Below are 21,421 nucleotides of genomic sequence, written 5' to 3'. Positions count from 1 at the left end.
TTTTATTGTCATTTTAACATTGTTTCCACATGAAGTGTATGTCTGTACAGCCTGAGATTGACAAGTTTCACTTTTGTCCTCCTAATTAGTTTTTTTCTCCCACTTCTATAAACACTTATATAAACAAAACCAGATTTTTTCTGTAGTTTCCCATTTCCAAGTCCAGCTTACCAGCATCTAACTTCAGAACTTTTCCATCTGACTCTTGAATGATAATATTTTGCCAGCCGTTTCTTTGAGCACACACTCCGTCCTGGACACACATCCCGGGGACAGTCCGCTGCTCACATCCTGAACTGCTCAAACAATCTCACAGTGGGTTGCCCCTCGACGCTTGAGCACACAACCACAACCTGCTCTGACACACAGACACACCTGGGGTTAACCTGGCTCAGAGGGATGTTCAGTCTCTCAGCGATGTCCTCAACCGTCTCGTTGCCCTCAGAGATGATGCCCACCCCTTTGGCAATGGCCTTGGCTGTGATAGGGTGGTCCCCGGTTACCATGATGACCTGATTTAGGACAGAAAACCCCATGATCAGGAATCTTACTGCACTGGATCATCATATAGGAAAATATATGATTCCTTTGGTCATATATTTTACATAAATGCACTTACACTAAAAAAGAATGATATTATTAAAGGTATATATAATGCAAACTTTGGTGACTGTGAAACAAACTCATCAAGCTTTTGGTCAAGAACTACACAGAGAGCAGAATCACTTCAGCTCCAAATGTTGAGTTGCAATTATTCCTGCACAGCAAAAATAGTTTTCTACATACTAAACTCACTTAAGAATTACTTAAATTTTTACTCATAACATCTGGAAAGTAAATGAATCACATGAACATATTTATGGCATGTAAACATATATAAGAACCATGAACAAACATTTTAAAACAGCCTCAGCCAGAACAAAGCAGACATTTTACAATAAAGGTTAAAACTCTTTTACTGAATGAATTCCAGCTATTTTCACCTTAACATTCTTCTGCCTCCAGTTAGTATTTTTAAGACAATTATCGTGAGTCTTTCAAAAATTCATTATCGAGAGGAAGCATGATAAGCACCTAAAATTAAATGTGTGAAATCCTTTTTCCGCATCTGAAGTTGTTGCCTTGGATTAGAACAGCTTTTTCTGCTCGTTATCTAATTTCTAACTCTGCTGGCAGTTTGTTAACCTTCCTTTGGCCGAGCTTATTATTTTTTCTGACAAAGCATTTCCTCTGTGTGCATTTGTCACTGATTAAAAATGCCATTAATCTGCACTTTACCAGATGGAGATTTTTACAAACTACTTTTGTAATAAACTGATTCCTTTTCTTTATTACCTTTCATGCTTTTAATTTGTACTTGAGAAAATATATATTTGGTTATTTTGTGATTTCTAAACCTTATCTGAGTCTTTGCTCCCCTGAAAACTGTGATTCTTTCCTACGGTTTGTTCTCTATAGAAGGAAAAATGGGGCAAAAGCATTTTAATGCCACTGTTATGGCATGAGGTTTTTCTATACAATGTACTTTGTTTGTCCACAGGTCATCATCGATCATGGCCCTGGAGGCGATCTCTTGTCATTTGAAGTACACGCTGTGATGTGAAAAGACATTTGATGTGCAATATTCCCTTCTAAAAAGCTTGATATCTAAAGCCACAGGAAAGGGCTTCTCAGAAACAACAATGACAGCTGAAAACTGTGCAACCAATTACCTTGATGCCAGCAGAGCGGCATTTACCCACAGCGTCGGGCACAGCGGCACGCGGCGGATCAATCATGGAGATGAGACCCAGAAAACAGAGCTGCTCTGTGGGGAAGTTTGTGTCGTCGCAGTCGAAGGTGAATCCTCGAGGAAACTGGGATGAAGACAGATTCAAGTGGCAGAATCCTGCAGGAGAAGGGGGATCAGGGAGCTGATTGCACATCATGGACTGAATTTACTGCAGCTCTTTAAAAAAAGAAAAGTCTTCTTGTACAAGACAATACTTTTATGCCTACCTTCACTCTTATTGTACCAGAAGCGCTACAAAGATGACCAAGATTAATATTGGTCTTATGATCAATACAAAATATATCTATCTGAAGAATCAATCCCACATTTCCAAAATTAAATTGGAAGTGAAAAAGACTGAGAAAAAAATTTTTGGCCCTTTTTTGGTGCAGATTAGAAAAGGCAATAATTTTCTCAAGTCATATGGCAAAAAACATCTTAAATGAAAGTGATAGTATGGAAAGCATCATAAGTTCCAGTCTGTTCTCTGCTCATTCTTATTTCCTCAAACCTTAACCAATCATGTTTCATCATTTGACCCACCCACAGCTGGAAACCAAGCCAAGCATTAAGAGGAGGAAAAGCAAGTCTTAAAAACCTCATTTTTTACACAAATTATGGAAATTTCTTGAAGACGCAAACAAAAGAATTTACATTTTTGCTGTGGAAGTGAACGTTGTAAAGTTGCACATTTGTATTAGAAATGACTATGATTTAAAAAAAAACAATTTTTTTCCAATTACCCATCTCATTTCTCCAAAACATCAAGACAAAACAAATTGGTTTTGATGTGAAGCCAGATCCAGCCCAAACATGTAGAAAACATGTTTTTTTTTGCCTTGAAACACACAACCCATGATCATCATCACCCCAGGCATTACCAAGACACAATAATTTACGATTTCCAGAGTCTTACTCTAAAAGAGGCAATGTTCCACATTCAGCTGCAGTGACATCTTCTCTCACAAAATGATGATAGCACATAATTATTACCTATGGCATTTTTTAAAAGATACGCCAAGGTTTTTCCTCTGCTGTCAAGATGCTGACATTTACTGAGTCAAAGTAGAGAATATGTTGGAGACAGTTAAGGTAATGACTTTTTACCCAAAAAGGTGTCTGACATTTTACAAGAGAAAATATAATTTTACAACATTATGCTATATTTTATACTTGAATTTGACCCAGGTTGACTTACATAACCAAACTTCTAGCACAGGTCTTGCCGCACTTTAAAGTAAATCTGCAAAAAAACATTTCACAAACGGATCTGGAAGGAAGTTTTAAAAACGCAGGTAATTTTTGTCCTGTTTCCTGCTGCCTTTCTGTGGCTGACTGCAGTGCCATTTTCTTTGTTGCAAGGATAGCAGTCTGCACTTTTATGGGGACATTTTCTGCAAACTGCCCTGTTTACCAAGAAGATAATAAAAAGTAAGTGCTGTGTCCAACTGCTGCTCCTCTCCACTTATTACCAGACACACATCTCCTAATGCCGCAACACAAACCGAGCACTCTCTCTCCCAGTCCGCCCAGTTCCAGGTAGGCATTCTGAAAGGCATCTCTCCAGTCTTCGTCGAGCGGTTCCTCCTGGCCATGCATCATGATGGTGCTGCACCTGCAACATTTCACAACAGAATTAGCGCCACTCCCACATATAATAAAGTCCAGTTGAGAAAAACGTGTCAACTATTTTTCAGGTTGCATTAAAATAGGAATGTTTACATTCAGAAATAATGATTCTGTGTTTTTCTAACATTCTAAAACACTATATTTTTATATCTAACAATTTATAATATGCAATCTTCTTTATTATATAAGAATAAAAATGTCTGAGATATATTGCCTAATGATGAAATCTTGATAATAATGTGTCACCAATACTTTGCAGTATTTAAATAGCCAATGCAGTGGAGTCTATCTATCCACAGTTCAGTATTTATGGCAAATATTTTGGTTTAAAAAATCATTATTCTCAGTTTTTACTTCTAATAGAGCATTATTCACAAAAAAATGTAACTTGGTAAGCTGAAATGTCCAATGTTACCTGACAATGAAGAGTCCAAGAATGGACCAAATTAAATGCAGAATGACATAAATGTTTAATTAGAAGTTTAGATCATTTATTCAATAGTCAGTTGATTTATTAAATATATCATTAAAATGTTAAAATTCAAACTTGTAATAGTCATTGCAGAGACATAATTAAATGTGTATTTAATTATTTTATGGTTGCTGTTCCTGGAGTTTCACTATGAAATCATTTTTTCTGTCAAACTCACCCTGATCTGTTGGACTCCACTGGTTTACGTCCCACTTTGTGAAACTTTTATCAAATGTGATTTCGATGCTTTTTGTGCATCTGGACCAGGATGTAACCTATATGTCTGCAATTTAATTATTTAATATAATATAACAAATAAACCATCTATTAAGTAAATTATTGAAATATTTATATATTTTATTGATGATTTAATTTATTTACTTAACACTTGACTTGTTATGAATTTGCATTTGCAAAGCAGCCAATCAAGGAGTGTTATTAATTTTTCTTGCCACTGACTGGTTTTACCCTCTTTGTAAGGAAAAGACCGTTTGTGCATATTAATGCATATTAATGTATATTCAGTATTTGAATAATGAAAATAAGCAGTGATAAACATTTTTAGAGGGGGGCTCAAATAGCAGGGGTCCTCTGGTGTGATGTTTAATTAAATAGACATTGTTCAGTTAATAGTTAATTAACTACTGCTTGATTAGATTTAACGTAATTGTTAATTATTACTTTTGGCCATTTAGTCTGATCATATGGTATTGAATAGCAAACGTTAGGATAATGGTTAATTGACCATGAACTAGTTAAAATGTAATGGAAAAAAGACAGAAAAGAAAAAAAGGAAACTATTTAATGCTCATCTCACCACTGACTGATCAAATGCAGCTTAATAGGAATAATGTTTGGATAATAATTAGTTTTGTTTAAACTTTTAATTCAAATGAGTTTTAAAACACTCTGTAGCATAAAAATAGTTCAGATGCTCATTTATAAAGATTTGTGTTATTATTTTGCGTTAGATTAGTGACAGACAGCTGCTGTTTGAACCTGTACATCCTCATTTCAGCGAGTGAAACTAGTCTGGCTCGACAGCAGCCCAGGCTGTAGGAGGTGGGGTGATATTTCACTTTAGTATGAGGGCACGTTGCATTTGCTGTGGATTACTTCCACCAGCAGATTAATTTACATCTGTTGCTGCTGTGACACTTTACAGCGGCCAGGATGGTGTGTGTAAGATTAAATCAGAAAAAAACTGTGGCGTGTGTGCCAATGTTGATGAAGGACCGTGTCACTGTATTCAACAGAAGAGACGCCTGGCCTTGTTTTAATACTGGAAGTTTAAAGCTCCAGTGACTTCTATATATGAAGGTGTATTTTTTTACAAGCTTTTTTCTTTTTGTTTGCTTACACAAGAAATGAAAATGATCGAGTATCTGCCGTGCGCAACGAAATGGTAAACAAAACATTATTTCCATTATGATTAAATTATCGATAAACAAACCTGTCCAGGATTCTCTCCGGCGCTCCCTTCATCACCAGAAGATGACCAGAGGGATTGTCCTCCACTTCATGGATGGAGAGCTTAAGGAAAGATAAGGACAGCGTTGTGATATTTCAGAGGGAAACAGCTCCAGTCAGACGTCTCCCTTTTCCTTTTGGGGAGCTGGCCTCACAGTCTTCCACCTGATTTAAATGAAAGTGACATTGAAGCTGACTTGACAGAACGAACATTGAAAGTCTCCTCTGTTCACGCTGCGTCTGTTCAATCAGACTCTCACATGTGTTGTTGTTGTGATATACCTTCCTATTATCTTTTATCCAACAGGGCCCAATGCACAGTCCCCCAGATCATTTGTACCTGAGTCACAACAGATTTTTCTCCTTCCTAACTCTTCTTATCTGCAGTCTGACAACAGGTGTAATAAAGCATGCAGGAAGTCCTTCCTTTGGTAAGACATCACTGCTGTTCACACACTGGCTCTGATCTTCTAGTACTCTGGTTATTGGTGCAGTGACAGACACATCCACAAGCTGTAATTGCTACCATGCCCTTGAGCAAAACATAAAAAAGTCATTGTGTTTACTTTATTCAATGTATTATTGACTATTTGCTTCCCTGCTTGAATTTAACACGTCACAAATTTTGAGTATTTGGTCAAACTTGTTCTAATCTTCGTTAAAATGAAAACAAATTTTTAAAACACTCATTTGGTTTCAGGAAATGAATAAATGCATCATACTACAAAAACACGGAAAAAGTAATTAATGTTTTTGAATAAACTGATGTCAGACAAAAGAAAATTTTTTAAGATGAAGCATTTGATTTAATTTCTTGTTGCATATGTCTTGAAATATACAATTTTACCACAATTCTACCACAAGTTTAAAGAAGCTACTAATAAGATACGTTTTTATATTTTAATGTAAAATAAGCCCTCCCCACTTCCACAACTCTGGAGTCTGGATAGAAAATGGAGGGATGGACTTCAAGGGAACAGAGTTTCTTTCCCATCATTTTTGCAAGTTGTGTAATTCCTGAGGGAATCGTTCACACTGAATTAAGACAATAAACTTCAGCCAGGACGGATCTCGGTGAGGCTTTCAACCGTCTATAAAGACTGCAATGGGCTCCTGTTAGAAGTAAACAACTAATAACCCAAGAGCTTATTAGTTATAAAACAACCCTGATGAGACGGAAAATAATCAATGAACTTTTCAGTTTGTATTGTCAGTCTGCAGCACTTTGATTTTAGCAAAGTTTCATTGCTCTTCTTATTTTTGGATAACTTCACTTTGCATTCATTTTCATCTGTATCTGCACTCAAAATTCGGATTAAGGACTAAAGCCACTGAAAATTAAAAGACTAATTTGACATTTTTACTCAGAATTTTGATTTCAGTCTCAAAATCTAAACTATTTTCTCAGGATCATCAGAAACTGATTTTTAATATGCAAATTTTGACTTTAATCTCAATTTGACTTTTTTCTTAGAATTGTCAGATTTCTGACATTTTTGATTGTCAGAATCTCAGAGTTTTGAAATCAAAGTCATATTTTTTTTTATCTTCTTCCAGACAAACTGACATTTCACAATTTCTTTTAAACTTGTAAACATTTGGAAAATCTTTTTTTTTTATTTACATTTCTTAAGTACAACTATGGAAGTCTTACAAATGCAAGTTTTGCAAAAGAACTTAAAGTCTCTACATTTAATATATTTGAAAATATATAACAATATGTGCCATGTTTAAGAAAGGAACCAATTTTAATAACTTTTACTGTTAAAGAATTGGGGTATTTTGCAAAGTCCAAAGTAACAAACTTTTAACGGGGCTTTCCTGCAGCACCAGCAGAAATCCTTGAGTCGATGAATTGATGTTTACCTGGTACTTGTTGGTGGAGTTGAAGGGGATCTCAGCCACTTTGGGATTTCTGGCTCTCATATTACGAACGCTGCCTGAATACAGCTCGATGCATTTCAGCAGGGCTGACTCTGACGCGTCCCCCGCTGTGTCCCTCTGGGGGAACACACAGGATCACATTAGCGCAGTCACTCATATCCGCATATTAAAAAATGACTCACAGTTTGTGTTTATGGCAAAGCGGCGAAGGAAAACTTTTGGTAGTGTCTTATTTAATGGTTTAAATGAGACACCTTTGAAAACTTCATTCATTTCCATTATGGTTCTCATCAATGATGCAGGCAGCGAAGCTCCATCGACAACAATGATTTGGCCACAGGCTTGTTTTTGAAGATATAGCAAAACGTTAGCAATAAAAACCCAAAACCTGAAAATACAGACAAAACAATAAACTGACTAAAAAAGGTTCACATATAAAATATATTGCATTATATTTATTTCTCTCTGAAGCTCAGTTTTTAATATTTTGGAAATTAGAAAGGCTTGAATTTAATAGGTTCCGATGATGTATAAATGCTGCTTGAGTAATGAGTCAGATCATCATTACAAACAGCTGAGTTATTAAGAGTCACGACCTGAAGGAATTGGAATCCCATCAGTTGTTCTTCTGACTCGATCCTCCAAATATTATGACTCGCTGAAGCACACTGCTTTAACATTTTCACATTTTGCCACATTACAACCACTAACAGGTTTATTTGGAGCTATTTTTTTGTGTTATACCAACAAAAGGTTATCAATAATTCTGATTTGGAAGGAAAATAATGCATGGAGATCATTTTGAATTTTTATCATTTTACTTTTTTAATCTGCTAATAGTGACACAATTTTTTTATTTAGCGCTTCTGCTAATTGTGAAAACGTTTAGGACAATTAGCTTCCCATAAATTAATCTTTTTGAAGATTAATTTAAAACAGGCTAATTTACAGGCCTGTTTTGTAATTTTTCAGGCAAATAAAGTTTAATATCTATGTAGAAGTCCTGATTTTCAACTGTTTCATTCTCTTATTTTGAAGTGCTTAAAGATTGTTTTCGCAGCCGTTCCATTTTTTCCCCACACGTTCTCTCTTTTCCCCCAAAAAAACTTTATTTCAAGCAAAAACATACAGGAATGAAATAAGAGGCAAGTAGAAGTCGTGAGCATCCATAGAGTGTTTTATTTCCATGAGGCTAAAATTAATTAACGAGTACTTCTTCATTACTTCTGGGGATCTAGAGCTGACCTACAAAAATGTATGTTTTCAAGAAAGTTTTGTAAATGTTATCTACTTGCACCAATATCCCCGCAGTGAGTCACACAAACATACTGTTTCACAAAACACTTAATGGATTCATTCTGCTTTTATTTTTTGTGCTTTCTGAAGGTCGAATTAGAGTTTTGTCACCAATTTTTAACTAACTCTCTTTTGATAAACCACTCATATCAGCTTTTATGAAAATTCCAGGAGGATGACAGGAATCCTTGATGCTGGATTATTATAAAAGTGATGACCTGACGCCCAAAAACCCAGGAGGGAATTTGACGGGGACAAGAAATTTCTCTTTGTTTCTGTTTATTCATTCATGAACAGCCGTGAAACAAGGACGAGCGCTCCGCGAGATTTGTCCTTGTTTGTGCCTTTTCATGAATGAATAAATGGATCAAGGGAAATTCCATTTCTCTGTCTTCACAAGTGCAGATGGGGACTTGTTTTAGTAATGGTGCCGGCGCCTGCACTGCTGTGTTTGACTGCTGTCAGGAGACACATCTGTTACTCTGCGCCGGGAGGAAGCCGGGCACCACGAGGGACAGACAGGCTTCAGCAGAGGCGCTTGTCCTCACACAGAAGAAGTTGTAATCCAATAACTGCGAGCCACAGTGAAGCACAGGCTGGAGGAAAGCGGCTGCTAGAACATTGGGATAATATTGACTTACCTACTCAGCAGCGTGTGCTTTTCTGTCAGTGTGGGTGAGTTTTTTTCTCAGGATGTACTGAATGATTCTCTGTGTGTGTGTTTACACGTGAGGTGAAGCTTGAAATTGTGAAATGCAGCTTTTGCAAGGTAGAACTATTTTTTCTCACCTTTTGGTCTGTCAGGCAAAGCACCTTCCAAACTAACATGGATATTTATGTTTTTTCTCAGTATCGCCTAAAGATCATTTTTTGCATAATTCAATCTCTCATTATATTTAAACACATGGCAGACATTCTATCTTGTTACTTTTTTATTTTATTTTTTATTTTTAGAAAAGCTCAGGTGAATATTCTGACTTTTGATCACAGCAAACTAAAGTTTAAAGAATTCTGAGATTAAAGTCAGAATTTTTTTTTTTTTCAGGTTCCCTAATCCTCTTCAGCAAGGCGAGATATCTTCAAGAAACAAGTCAAATTCTCCTTTACTTATGTATCTTTAAACAAAACTCAGGTTGCAACACAGAAGGATCAGCGGTTTGCTAAAAGAAACATTTAAAGTGAGACTGGATCTGAAGTGACTCTTAGGTTGAGGTAAATCAGCAAAGGCACTGAAACCATTTAGTCCAAAGTGATGTTGTTTGTTACTGTAGAAACAGATTTAAATACTTGTTTGTTTCTTGAGTCCAAAGATTTAACTGACATTTATTTTAGCACCTACAGCAGAGTACAACTGAATTATACATGAACAGGCAGGCTCTGTATATTTAATGAGTTTTGTGCTTAAAAGTAAACAAAAAAAAAAGTTGTAGTGTGAAAAAGAATTTGCTTCCAATAGATTTGCTTTCTTTTTTCCTCATATCTAAATGTTTTGGGTCATTAAAGACATTTTAACATCAAGCAAAGATAACCTGAGCAAATACAAGCAGGAGTTTCCAAATCCTGGTTTTCATTCATTAATGGATGTCAGTTTACTTTTGGAATTTGCTCATTAAGTTAAAAAAAATATTTCAGATAAACTATTTATTACTTTAATAACTGAACTCAACACTTGAAAACTGTTTCCTAGTCATGTTCTCTTTGTCCGATGCCTAAATTTGTGCAAAGAAATAGGAGTGAAGGTTATGAGATAACACTGCAGATAAAGTTACAAATAATATTTGCAAAAATAGCATTGATTGGTATTGATATTATTCCTATTTTGTTGAGAAGCTGCAAATCAAAATAATTTGTTTTACAGTGCAATAAATATTTACTACCTGTCAAAGTGAAAAAAAAAAACACTGAGTGTCACAAGCAGCAGCAAAATAACAAGAGGTGATATTTCGTGGAAATAAAGCATTGGCTGGTTTATTGAAAAAAAAACATTTAAAACTCTTAGTAATCCTCTGAGGACCAGAATTAATAACTAGAATATAGAAAGTACATGAAGGAGAAAAACCTGCCTAGAAAGGGCAAAATATTCACAGCAAGATATTCAAAAGGTTCATAATGCTGAAAAAGATTCAAGGTTCGACATCAGTGGTAGAAAATGCATGTGGTGAATTTTTATTTGACTTCTTTTTTTTTTTACTTTCTTGTTGTTGCTTCATTTCTATAAATGTTGTAAACACTGAAATTGGACCCATGATGTGTTGATCCGTCTCTAAAATTAATTATATTTACTAGCTGGAGGGAAAGCAATACAAAACTTGGCTATTGGATGAAAGCGTTTTCAGTCCAGTAGATGTTCAAAAAGTCTTATAATTTAAGAAGTCTTCTCTTGTCTTCATATTGTACCTGCATATTTATGCCAAACTTCTTTAACTTTTAGGGATCAAATACTTATTCTAACAAGGCTTCTTTCTGAGCGACAGCTCACCTGACGCTTCCCTTATGTTGTTAACTTCACCCTACTGGCAAAGCAGTAGGCAAAATCATATCTCATGAATTATGTGCATGCATTAGTTGATCCACATATAAAAAAAAGCTGGCTCATAATGGCCTTGCATTAAACCAAATGGGTTGTGTGCCACTGCTGCAAAGAGTGGAGATAATTCATGAGCCTGCAGCTTGATGTGGAACATTTGGAAAACTTGTGTTATAGTGCGTGTCAGACTGTGAGTGGATTGCGTGTACCATCAGGGTGGGGATGTTCTCCTGTCCGAGTTTGAAAACGGCTCGATTGCACAGACCAGCCACGCGGCACAGGGACAGCCAAGTATCAGAACTCTTGTCAAAACCAAAACCTGGAAGCAGCGGAGAGGGACCTGCGTTAGACTTTATTTAAAAAGAGCTCATTCAGTATTTATTCAACTGACTCAACTCTGGGTTCACAGAGTGGCACTGAATATTGCAGCTAAATAATACGTACCGAGATCACTTAAGTTAAGAAAAGATTTTTCAGTTCCCCAGTCTGGAAAATGAGACCCTTTATTTTTTCTTGTTTTTTACCTGGAATGTCTCCAAAATAAGAGCTACTAGGAAATAGTTTGTATGAAAATTTGAGGCCTAGCCACCCAATTGAATTGAAAATGACCTGCAGTCTGCTGCATTCATTTTTCATATTTGCCTGCATGTCGGAGTACTCGCTGTCCATGCTGCTGCGTAAACAGACAGGCAGTTTGTGGCTGGAGTTGTTGAGAGTGACAAACATGGGAGGAGAAGCCTCATAAAATCTGCAGCAGTTGCAAAAACAAAATCCAGCATGTCGTTTTCTTCTCTCGAACCACCGGCTACTCAATGAAAGATGACTGAGTAGTCAGTGCTCATTATTATGCATGGAACACCTGCTCCTTTTCTGCCCAACCTTTTGGTTAATGCTGGAGGCTTCTTGATGAATTTTGGCTTGATATATCCTGCAGTGGTAGGAGGCAGGAATCCGATTGGCTGCGCGGCGGCAGTCCTGCCGAGGAAGAGCTGTGGGTTGTGCCACCCACTGCACACTTCTTCTCAATTAATGAAACCAGCAGAGTGAACGGTCATGTTTGCTGGCAGTGGAAATATTGGCCAGATGAATTTTGGCAGGTGGTCCCTTTGCTCCTTCCTGCATTCCCTCACACTCTATAAATTGAACTTCCTTAATTTACAGCAGGGGAACTAACTGTGGAAACCATCAACATTTTCTCTGTGAATGTATTTCTAAAATGCTCGTAAAACTGAAACTGACAGCAGATTTTGGATACATTTCAAGAAATCTAAATAAATAAATACATAGATGATCCAAAATAGGCCCAACAAGGCGAGAAAAATTCAGAAACTAGATCAAATATGTATAATCTTTATCAGCCTATCATTCTCACTAGTGTCACTCCGAGTGAGACAGATGCATTACTGAGTGACAAAGTAACCTTTTTCAACACAGTTAGGACCATAATCCCATAATCTAGTGAGAAGAAATTAAGACAATTTCACCAAGTGTAATGCAGATTACTAAATCTGAGATTACTAAATCTCACTGAAGTGAAAATAAACATTTAAAAATCAGATCAAGAGCTATGGACCAGCAACAAGGGCCTCCACAGAGATTGTGAATTTGCAGGAACACATTTTCCATGAAAATAAATTGTTCAAAAAACTGAAATTTCTGATTTCAGACTCACTGCACAAGACTCCACTGTTGAAGAAAATGCAAGTCAGGGTATTTTCACACTTGATAGTCCGGTAGACTCGGTTCAAATGGGAACCAAATGAAAATGGACATTTGATTCATTTTCAGCTGCTGGAGTTTGCTTTCACACTGCAAACTCTTAGGAAATCCTGTCCACTACCTTCCATGTGAGGGCGCTACACCAAAAACCACCGAAGGAAACAACATGAAAATCTCTGAAGAAGACATGAGCGCAATTTTCTTCTTTGCAAAATGTGAACAAAAATGCATCGTCATCAGATTTACAAAGTAAAAGACCTTAAAAAACCCACAACTTATTTCTCCAGCTAGCGCTAGACTTGAGTATTTGCTTGAGTTATATCTACCCAGAATGCCTTGCACTGTAGTCTACTTCCTGCTTTTGGAGCGGAATCCACACTTGGCATTCACATATGCATTCAATCCACACCAGAGTTCACTTCTACTGACAAATTACAACACTGATCACCCCAAAAATATAACAGCAACAGTGAAGTTTGGGACTTTCATCGTCAAGGTGTGAGATATTTTCTATGTTTGTCATACTGGCAAACTTCACACAATTAAAGAAAGGATGAGTGGAGAAAAAAAATGGGAAATTTCTTTGATCCAAAAAAACATTCTGGCTTCAGAGAAACAAAATAAAGCTGCTAGATTTGAGTAAACATGTTTAAAACTTTGTTACATAAAACTTAATTTCTAGACTAATTTCCAGCTTGCAGATCTTTTTGTGTTGATCGCTTGGAAACATTTACTGAGAAAAATGTTGACATAGTAAATCCTTATTTTCCCAGATCTGCTCCTCTCCTGTTTGAACTCATTTCTGTCTCACCGCTCTGGTCCTCGGTGGTGTCTGCCTCGTGGATCTGATTGTCAAACCACATGTGGGCCACGGTCATGCGGTTCTGGGTCAGCGTGCCCGTCTTGTCGGAGCAGATGGTGGAGGTGGAGCCGAGAGTCTCTACGGCCTCCAGGTTCTTCACCAAGCAGTTCTTCTTGGCCATTCGCTTGGCAGTGAGCGTCAGGCACACCTGGGAGGATGAAGGAGGAGAGGAAGAGGAGGAGATTGGAGGATGGTTGATTGTTAGTCGACGAGTGTGGAGAGCATACCAACGCAGTGGTGCATTCAAGCGCTTGCGCTTGTGAAACCATGCGTGGTGAAGGTGCCTGGTAAGAGAATGTGTGTGTGCAGGCGCGTACGTGTGTGTGTGTGTGTGTTCGGTTGGTTGGTAAACAGCCAGTTAAGAGTCACATACAGGATAAAAAGACTGGATGAACGTAAACACCATAAGCTCCAACAGATTCCTCAACACAAACAAACTCGAACTGATGGCAACATTCCACCAAATAACTAAGAGATACACATTAAAATTTATAATTAGTGTGTTTAAAGAGAAGGATGCTAAAAAAACCCAGTTAATTCATTTGCTGTGACAAGTGAAATGTCCACTGATGGCATTTCAAACAACATTACCATCAGTCTCAGCTCATCCTCCTTGCTGTCAAAGGAAAACTGCATTTCAACAGTGAAAATGTTTCAACTTTTCATTATGAATCACTTAAGAGATGTTTCAGGATCCATCTTAACTTCCTGCCAGCAAAGCCTCAGGTGTAATTAAAAACTACGAATAATGATGGCTTAGTTCTATTTCCGTGTTTTGTAAACTGAACTAATGAACCAAAAACATAATATCAGGACTGTGGAAGTAATATTTCCCCAAAAAAGGAATTTCACTGACATAGCAGATCGAATGGCAGAGCATGGCAAGAGAAATCTACAAGTGGAAATACCCCAAGCCAATCCCAAGAATCAAACCCTGTGAGGGCCCATTTTAGAGATAAGTATCACAGTTCTCAACTAAAACCTGCATAGCCTGGCTTTAGACAGTAAAATGTTCTTAAATCACTGGTAGCGTAATACGAATTCAACATATTATTACTCCAGTAAAAGTAAGTGGTCACTATTCATTCTGTGCTTGTAAAGCTCTATCATTGGTATTAATCATGCATATTATCGAGTCCATAAATAAAACTGGGTATTCCTCATCATGTTAACTATATTTCACCATTCATGATGTTGGTTAGATAGAGGACTCATTTTATTGGATGCTGCAGCTCCCTGTCAGACACAGCTGTCCCTTCGTCACCAGACTTCATTCACTTGTTAATACATTTCCTTTCTCTGAGGCTTTTGAGATTTCAAAAAGTACTTTTACATGTTTAAATTTTTGATCCTTCTCAGTTTTATAAATAATGACGTGGTGAAATTTGTGATTAGTGTGGAGATCAGATTTAAATCATTTTAGCTCCTTGTTTTCACAACAAAATGAAAAAATAATTAATAGTGGGTGCTTTTTTGCTAGTTCATTTTAAAAACCATGATTGCATTGGGATTAAACTGTGTAATTTACACTGGCTAAACCAAAGTCAGACTTAGATAAGAGGGTTCATCTTGAGCTAAACCTTTCCACAGAATGAACTTGGCATGCTGGATAATGAAAATCAAATACAGAATGTGTTGTAAATCATCTGACTTAAGCTGACACTAAACACTTTTTCCACTCTGCACTGGATTGCCAAGGGGTTCTGCAAAATGTGACGTAATCTGACAGAAAACAGAGAGCTTTTTGCAGCTTGTCACCACACCTCTAATCTCAGTACAAACGTAAATGCATATAAATATGTCTGCATATGAATGTGCATCAAATCTACATAAAAATATGAACGTGTGGAGGAAAGGAGCAAGATAAGTGTCAGAAACATAGTTTATCTTTGCAGGCTGAACAGAATCAGCTAATACTGAAGAACAAGCGGTCTTTGGTTGAATGCAAGAGCAACATTTGTGTAGAGGAAAGAATGCAAAAACATTGAACAGATGACAATCTCCAAATCTACAACAATTTTCCATACATTAATTTTTTTTATTATCATTTATCTATGTTCAAACAATTACTGTTGCTCTGAAAAGGAAGTTATTTCCCCGACAGCCAATATGTCTTTTTTTAGACGTCAACTGACTGCACTGACAGAGAGAGAGAGAAAATGAGTCACCAGATTTCATTCAGTGTAGTTTGAATTGCTTTGCTCCAAATAGGAAAGTAATCTGACAAACAGCTTTAAATGCTAATCATACTGCGTGTAACCAAAAACTATTCGGTTGAGTTCACAAAAATAAATCAAACATCACATTCAATCCACCATAAAGTTCAACTTTTATGTACTAATTTTTTTCTTGCATCTTTTTGGTTCTTCTTAGAAAATGTAAGTAAAGCTAAAGGCTTGTGGCAAAACAACCAGATTTGTCTCAAAGGGTATCTACTATAATTTTGAAATCCTAATATCGTGTTTCTTTCAATAGCTTAAAAATAGGAAATCAAGAAGGGAGATGAATGAATGTACACACAATGATTAATATTTTGGTAGATCTCCCTTGAGAAGTGAACAACTTAACTACTGATTTTCTTAAGTAGCCATCAGCAAGCTTCTGGCATGATTCTGTCTGGAGATTTGACCACTCATCTTGGCAGAAGTTCATTTTAATTGGTTTATTTAAAATGGCATGTTTCCTGGCATGGGCCCAGCTTTTAGCATTAATTTTTAATGCAGAGACGGGAGCTTTGGGAAGGTCATTCCAGAAGCTTGACTTTGCACCACTATATCTAGTCCACGGCCAGTTTTGGTATTTGTTTGGCATCACTTTCCTCTAACAACAAACAAAAAACTGTGACCACGTTTCAGCTATCTGGACCAGGCTGCCACGTGAGGTGAAAGGAAATTGGGTTAAGATGTTCAAGAGCAACCCAAGAACCACAAATGCTCAAACCTGCAGCTGGAAAAGCCACACCAACAAACTCACCTGAAAATGTACATCTGGCTACAAGTTGGACAATGAAAAGGTTTTATGGTCAGAAGAAGAATGCTTAAAAGAGCCAGAATGAAGTTTTCAAAACTAAGAATCTTCTAACATGATGATGGCAGCATATGGTGATTTTCCAACGAGAACATCACCCAAAACATCAGCCTTTTAAAAATGTGTGCATTATGCAAACTGATTCATGTGATTTTTCGCAACATTGAGAAGAAGAGAAGTGAAATATCCAATTAGATTTATGCCATATGCCTTAGAAGGTATATAAAAATACTTTGTGAAGATGAAACACATTATTGATTGATTCTGAAATGATTCTGTTTGATCAAAGACCACATATTAAAAATGGTAAAACTTTGGACAACAAGAAAACAACTGATGACCCAAAAAATATGGAACATGTCTTAATAAGTTAACGGTCCAAAATCCATTTTATGTTCTGGATCTTTCTTGATATAAAGATTTTTGTTGTTTATTTAATGTGTTGTTCAGCCGGTGAAAAACATTCACCAGTTTTACCGGTTTTGGCCTCCGGGGCAAACAAAAAGTGTGTTTGTTCAGAATGAGGAAACTTCTCCACTCCCAGTAAAGCAAACCTTCTGCCCTCCTCACCGTGACTGTGGCCAGCAGGCCTTCAGGCACGTTGGCCACTATGATGCCGATGAGGAAGATGACGGCCTCCAGCCAGGTGTAGCCCAGGATGAGCGACAGGATGAAGAAGCTCACGCCCAGGAAGACAGCCACACCGGTGATGATGTGGATGAAATGCTCAATTTCGATGCTGATGGGCGTCTGGCGAACCTCCAGTTCAGAGGCCAGGGTGGCGATGCGGCCCATCACGGTCCGGTCACCAGTGGCTATCACAATGCCACGAGCGGTGCCTGGTGGGAGGCAGAAGCTCTGAGTTAGTTTCGCATTAAAGTTGGATAAAAACTTGTTGACAAAGTAATCTAACATTTAAAGTCGTCTAACTTACCGACCAAATCAGTAGGTATTTCAATTGGAAACCTCAAAAAAACTAAATATTTTTATCAATATATTTTCCTTTGTAACAGCATCTCTCTAAAGTAAATTCATATTAGCTCACAAAGTGTCAGAGGCAGCTTCCAGACAGGTGGCCTGATGCTGTCTCTGTGAGGAAAGGGAATAATGAGTGTTCATAGTGAGGAAGTCATGACAGAAGGTAAATAATGTATATTGTGAACGTGAAGGAGGCCTGATGCTGAAGATGATGGCTGAATGCAGAGCTATGATAGATGGAGGTGAATTATAGGTGCCTGCTAGAGAATGATGACACTTGTAACTAAACAGATGCTAAACTACGTGTTTGAGCAAAACATCCATCCAGGTAGATTGTGCCAATCCACCCTGGAATTTAAATCACTGACGACTGAAGTGATTTTCAATGATTATCCTGGTGCGATGTTTCTATTGGCGGCGCAAAATGTCTAAAACCACAAAGGTACAAAAAAATGAAAGGTGTCAAAAATTGATTAGTTCCTGGTATCCAACCAGAGTGACTAACAGAATTTGTTTTGTTTTGAGGGATTTTAAAAAATATGTATGTCTCTTAATTACATTGTTCTTAAAGGACAAAGTGAAGAACATCTTTCTATTGTCACCAAAACATTTTCATATCTATTAATGTTAAGGTTTTTACAAATATCTTCCAAACCCAACAAGGTGAAACACTTTTGTGATTTCACCTGTAAAAAAAAAGAAGGAATTTGACACTGCAACACATTCACAAGCATTTCAATTAGAGGAAAACCTAAACAGTTAATTTTAAATATAATCCTCACTGCCGATCCTTTGCAATAAATATCATACTCTTCTTCACTCTTGTGAAGGATGCACACATGGAGGAATGCTTATTATTGCACTAAAACACATTCATGGTTGAGAATGAGAGTCATAATGTTTTGCACCAAATGGTTTCCAGACAGCCATCTTGAGGAGATAAGAGACAATCTTCGTTGGATTTGGCCTACTGACCCTCGACACAGTTGGTGGAAAAGAAACAGATGTTTCGGGTCTCCAGCGGATTGTCATGCGTTAACTCAGGGGAGCGAGTCTGAGGCTCAGATTCTCCCGTCAGAGACGAGTTGTCCACCTTTACAGGAAAAAAATAGGAAAGATGGAGAAAATGTTATCCAGTGACATTGACGCACTCAAGGACGTAAAGGTGGAGAGAATTACTATAAAAAGACGATGAAAAGGAACCAGTAATCATTTTTAAATCATCACAATGATATGAGAAATCTCTGTGGCTTTACTCCACATAATTTCAGATCAAAGTTTAAGGGGCATTTAAGAGATATAAACCCCTGTAATTATATGCTATTTATATTCTAGTCAAAGGGAAGATCTTATTATTAGAAAACCAACATTACAAAAACAAAAAAATACTTCAGCATTTTGTTAAAGTAAAGGAACAATTTTTACTGTAATATTTCTATAGAGAAACTCAAAAGTGCATCACAGATGAGAATGGATTTTGTCCTTTGGATTTGGCCCAGTTTTTCACATAAAAAGGTGAGAACTTCAGATTGGAAAAACTGCGGCTAAAAGTAGTTTTGGGATGATGAGAATAAAAAATAAAAAATTGTTTGGATGGGATGAAAGTTAGAAGACCTACTTAAGAAATCTCCATTTGAGAATCAAAATGAATATTTTTGAAAAAACATTTGAAAAAGGCTCAAATATTTTATGATAAAACTCTTTGGACAGCAGTGAGATTCCAATCCCAGTCACCCAAAAGCAATAAAACAGAGCATTGGTATGTTAATAATAATTTAAAAAAATACATCTAATGACAGTGTTTTAACAGATATCATAAAATCTTTGGCTCCAACAGTTTTCATGTTACTAGATTTACAACCAGACTTTTGGTTAATCATCAAATATGAGAGAAACTAATAAAACTACTAATATTTTCAGCAGACCGTGGGAATCATTTGCAGTAAAGATGCTGAGGAAGTGTCAAAATCAGTTTGCAAAAAAAGTTTATGCTGTGTCTGTTTCTTGTTCAAACTGTTCAGAAATGCAAAGTAAAAATTTTGAAAACCTCTCCATGCTAACAAGACAAAGTAGTAATGTCATGACTTTAGTTTGAGAACTAACTTTGCAAAGTTATTTACATTTTTTTTATCTTGAAATAAATTAAGAAACACAACTGCAAATGTTTTTATTCCTGACATGTTTTAAAGATTTTTCTTCAAGGTAAATAAAATGCAGCTAACAGGTCATAAACGTTAAGTTTGACTCTATTTGAAAGAAGTAGTCAATGATGCATTCCTATTTCCTTCAAAGTTACTTCTATAATGTACCTGTTAGTCACTTTTTTACCCATGCAATAACATTTGGCTAGAAGTGTGTGAAATACTTCAATAAATTACTGAGAAAAAAAATCAAATTTAATGAAAAATTCGACCACACATTATTTTCAGAGTTTTTGTCATACATCATATTTTCGTTTTGCTCTTCTCTTTGATCAATCAAAGAGAGAATCAGAAATATTTCTTTGGTTGACAAAGCCAGTATGAAACATTCCATTTGAAAGCAGAAACAGAAACATGTCAGGTACCAAATACCTGCAAGAGTAGAAAACAACAAAACCTACAGGAGATCCTACCAGCCTGCAATTATGACAAGTAAAGTAGTTTTGAGTTGAATTGAACAGAAGAAATAAATGATGTACCAAATCATAATACCTTAAGCTTTTGCACAACTGAAGTCAGATTTTAAAATCCTCTTTTGTTTCTTTATGTTTTTTAGTCCATGGCAGGGTCTTTTGAACCTATGCTTGACCCAAATAAGTTTCCTCTTGCATCATCATTAGGCAGCAATCAATTTGTTGTTGGCAAATTATTAAATCCAAGCAAAGATATATTATTTTCTATTATTTCTTTTATTATAAAATGTTATGTTCAATTCCAGGTTTTTGTTGAAATTGATTTTTTGTGTGTGGTCATTCATTCTGCTAATTAAACCCAACCACAATGAGGTGAACAGTTTACAACCCCAACGCGACCTGAATGTGAAGAAGAAGAACGTTGACGTCGCAGAGCGACGCTTTGTTTTTGATGTCGGCGTTTCTGATGTTTATTCAGCAACGGGAGCCAACAGTGTTATCAAATGATAATAATATAACGAAAGCTAATAAAAAGAACTCCTCAAATTGTTACCTGATTAAATATGTTAAAACATCCACTCAACTTAAACCGTCAGACCTTGAAGTTTCTCAAATTAAACCTTAAACAATAGACCCAGTTTAGGTTAGATGACACCATCGCGCCACTAGAACTACCTGTGAGACCTTAAAACTTTGTGATTCGACCTTCAGTCCAATACCTTACATCCGCTAGAAGAGATGACCCGAAGGTCAGCAGGAACCCGGTCTCCACCTTTCATCTCCACCAGGTCTCCCAAGACAACAAGTTCTGCGTTGATCTGCAACTTCTCCCCTTCGCGAATAACCATCGCTTGCTGGCATGTAGATAAAGACGAAGAAAAACTGTCAGGAGGAAACAGGGAATCTTGCACAGAGAGAGGATTTAGTAAGAAGAGAGAGATGTTTAAAAAAGAGCTGCCAGAGGGGGTAATAGTATATTAAAAGCTGATATGGAAGAAAAGGAGGAAGACGGAAAAGATAGGTAAGGGAAAGAGGCAAAGGAAAGGGAGGGAAAAGAGCATAAATAGATTAAAGAATTAGGCAATCGAAGAGCTGGAGGTGGATAACGAGAGGGGAGTTTTTATGCAAACACACTCACAATCCAGAGTTGGCTCAAACATTTATTTTCCTTT

The 21,421-nt window shown here is 36.8% G+C and overlaps 1 protein-coding gene across 3 annotated transcripts in view; it reads right to left on the bottom strand.

Moving 5' to 3' along the window:
* atp1a2a (ATPase Na+/K+ transporting subunit alpha 2a) overlaps positions 1-21,421 on the bottom strand; it is a 58,453-nt gene that overhangs the window by 24,826 nt on the left and 12,206 nt on the right. For all 3 annotated transcript variants that reach the window (XR_008605301.1, XM_055025267.1, XM_055025268.1), the window contains exons 6-15: positions 20,969-21,103; positions 18,611-18,728; positions 17,228-17,496; positions 13,580-13,778; positions 11,259-11,368; positions 7,209-7,343; positions 5,326-5,405; positions 3,277-3,386; positions 1,713-1,888; positions 376-512 (exon numbers count right to left, since the gene is read on the bottom strand). Coding sequence is in view for 2 of the 3 variants with exons in the window: in XM_055025267.1 (XP_054881242.1) it covers positions 376-512; positions 1,713-1,888; positions 3,277-3,386; positions 5,326-5,405; positions 7,209-7,343; positions 11,259-11,368; positions 13,580-13,778; positions 17,228-17,496; positions 18,611-18,728; positions 20,969-21,103 (1,469 nt within the window). In the remaining variant the exon portion in view is untranslated. The remainder of the gene's footprint in view (positions 1-375; positions 513-1,712; positions 1,889-3,276; positions 3,387-5,325; positions 5,406-7,208; positions 7,344-11,258; positions 11,369-13,579; positions 13,779-17,227; positions 17,497-18,610; positions 18,729-20,968; positions 21,104-21,421) is intronic.

Source organism: Poeciliopsis prolifica, unplaced genomic scaffold (genome assembly GCF_027474105.1).
Source record: "Poeciliopsis prolifica strain line A6 unplaced genomic scaffold, Auburn_PproV2 SCAFFOLD141, whole genome shotgun sequence".
In the NCBI taxonomy this organism is placed as follows: Eukaryota; Metazoa; Chordata; class Actinopteri; order Cyprinodontiformes; family Poeciliidae; genus Poeciliopsis; species Poeciliopsis prolifica.
The sequence above is the reverse complement of the archived record's forward strand: the minus strand, read 5'-3'. Positions and strand labels throughout refer to the sequence as shown.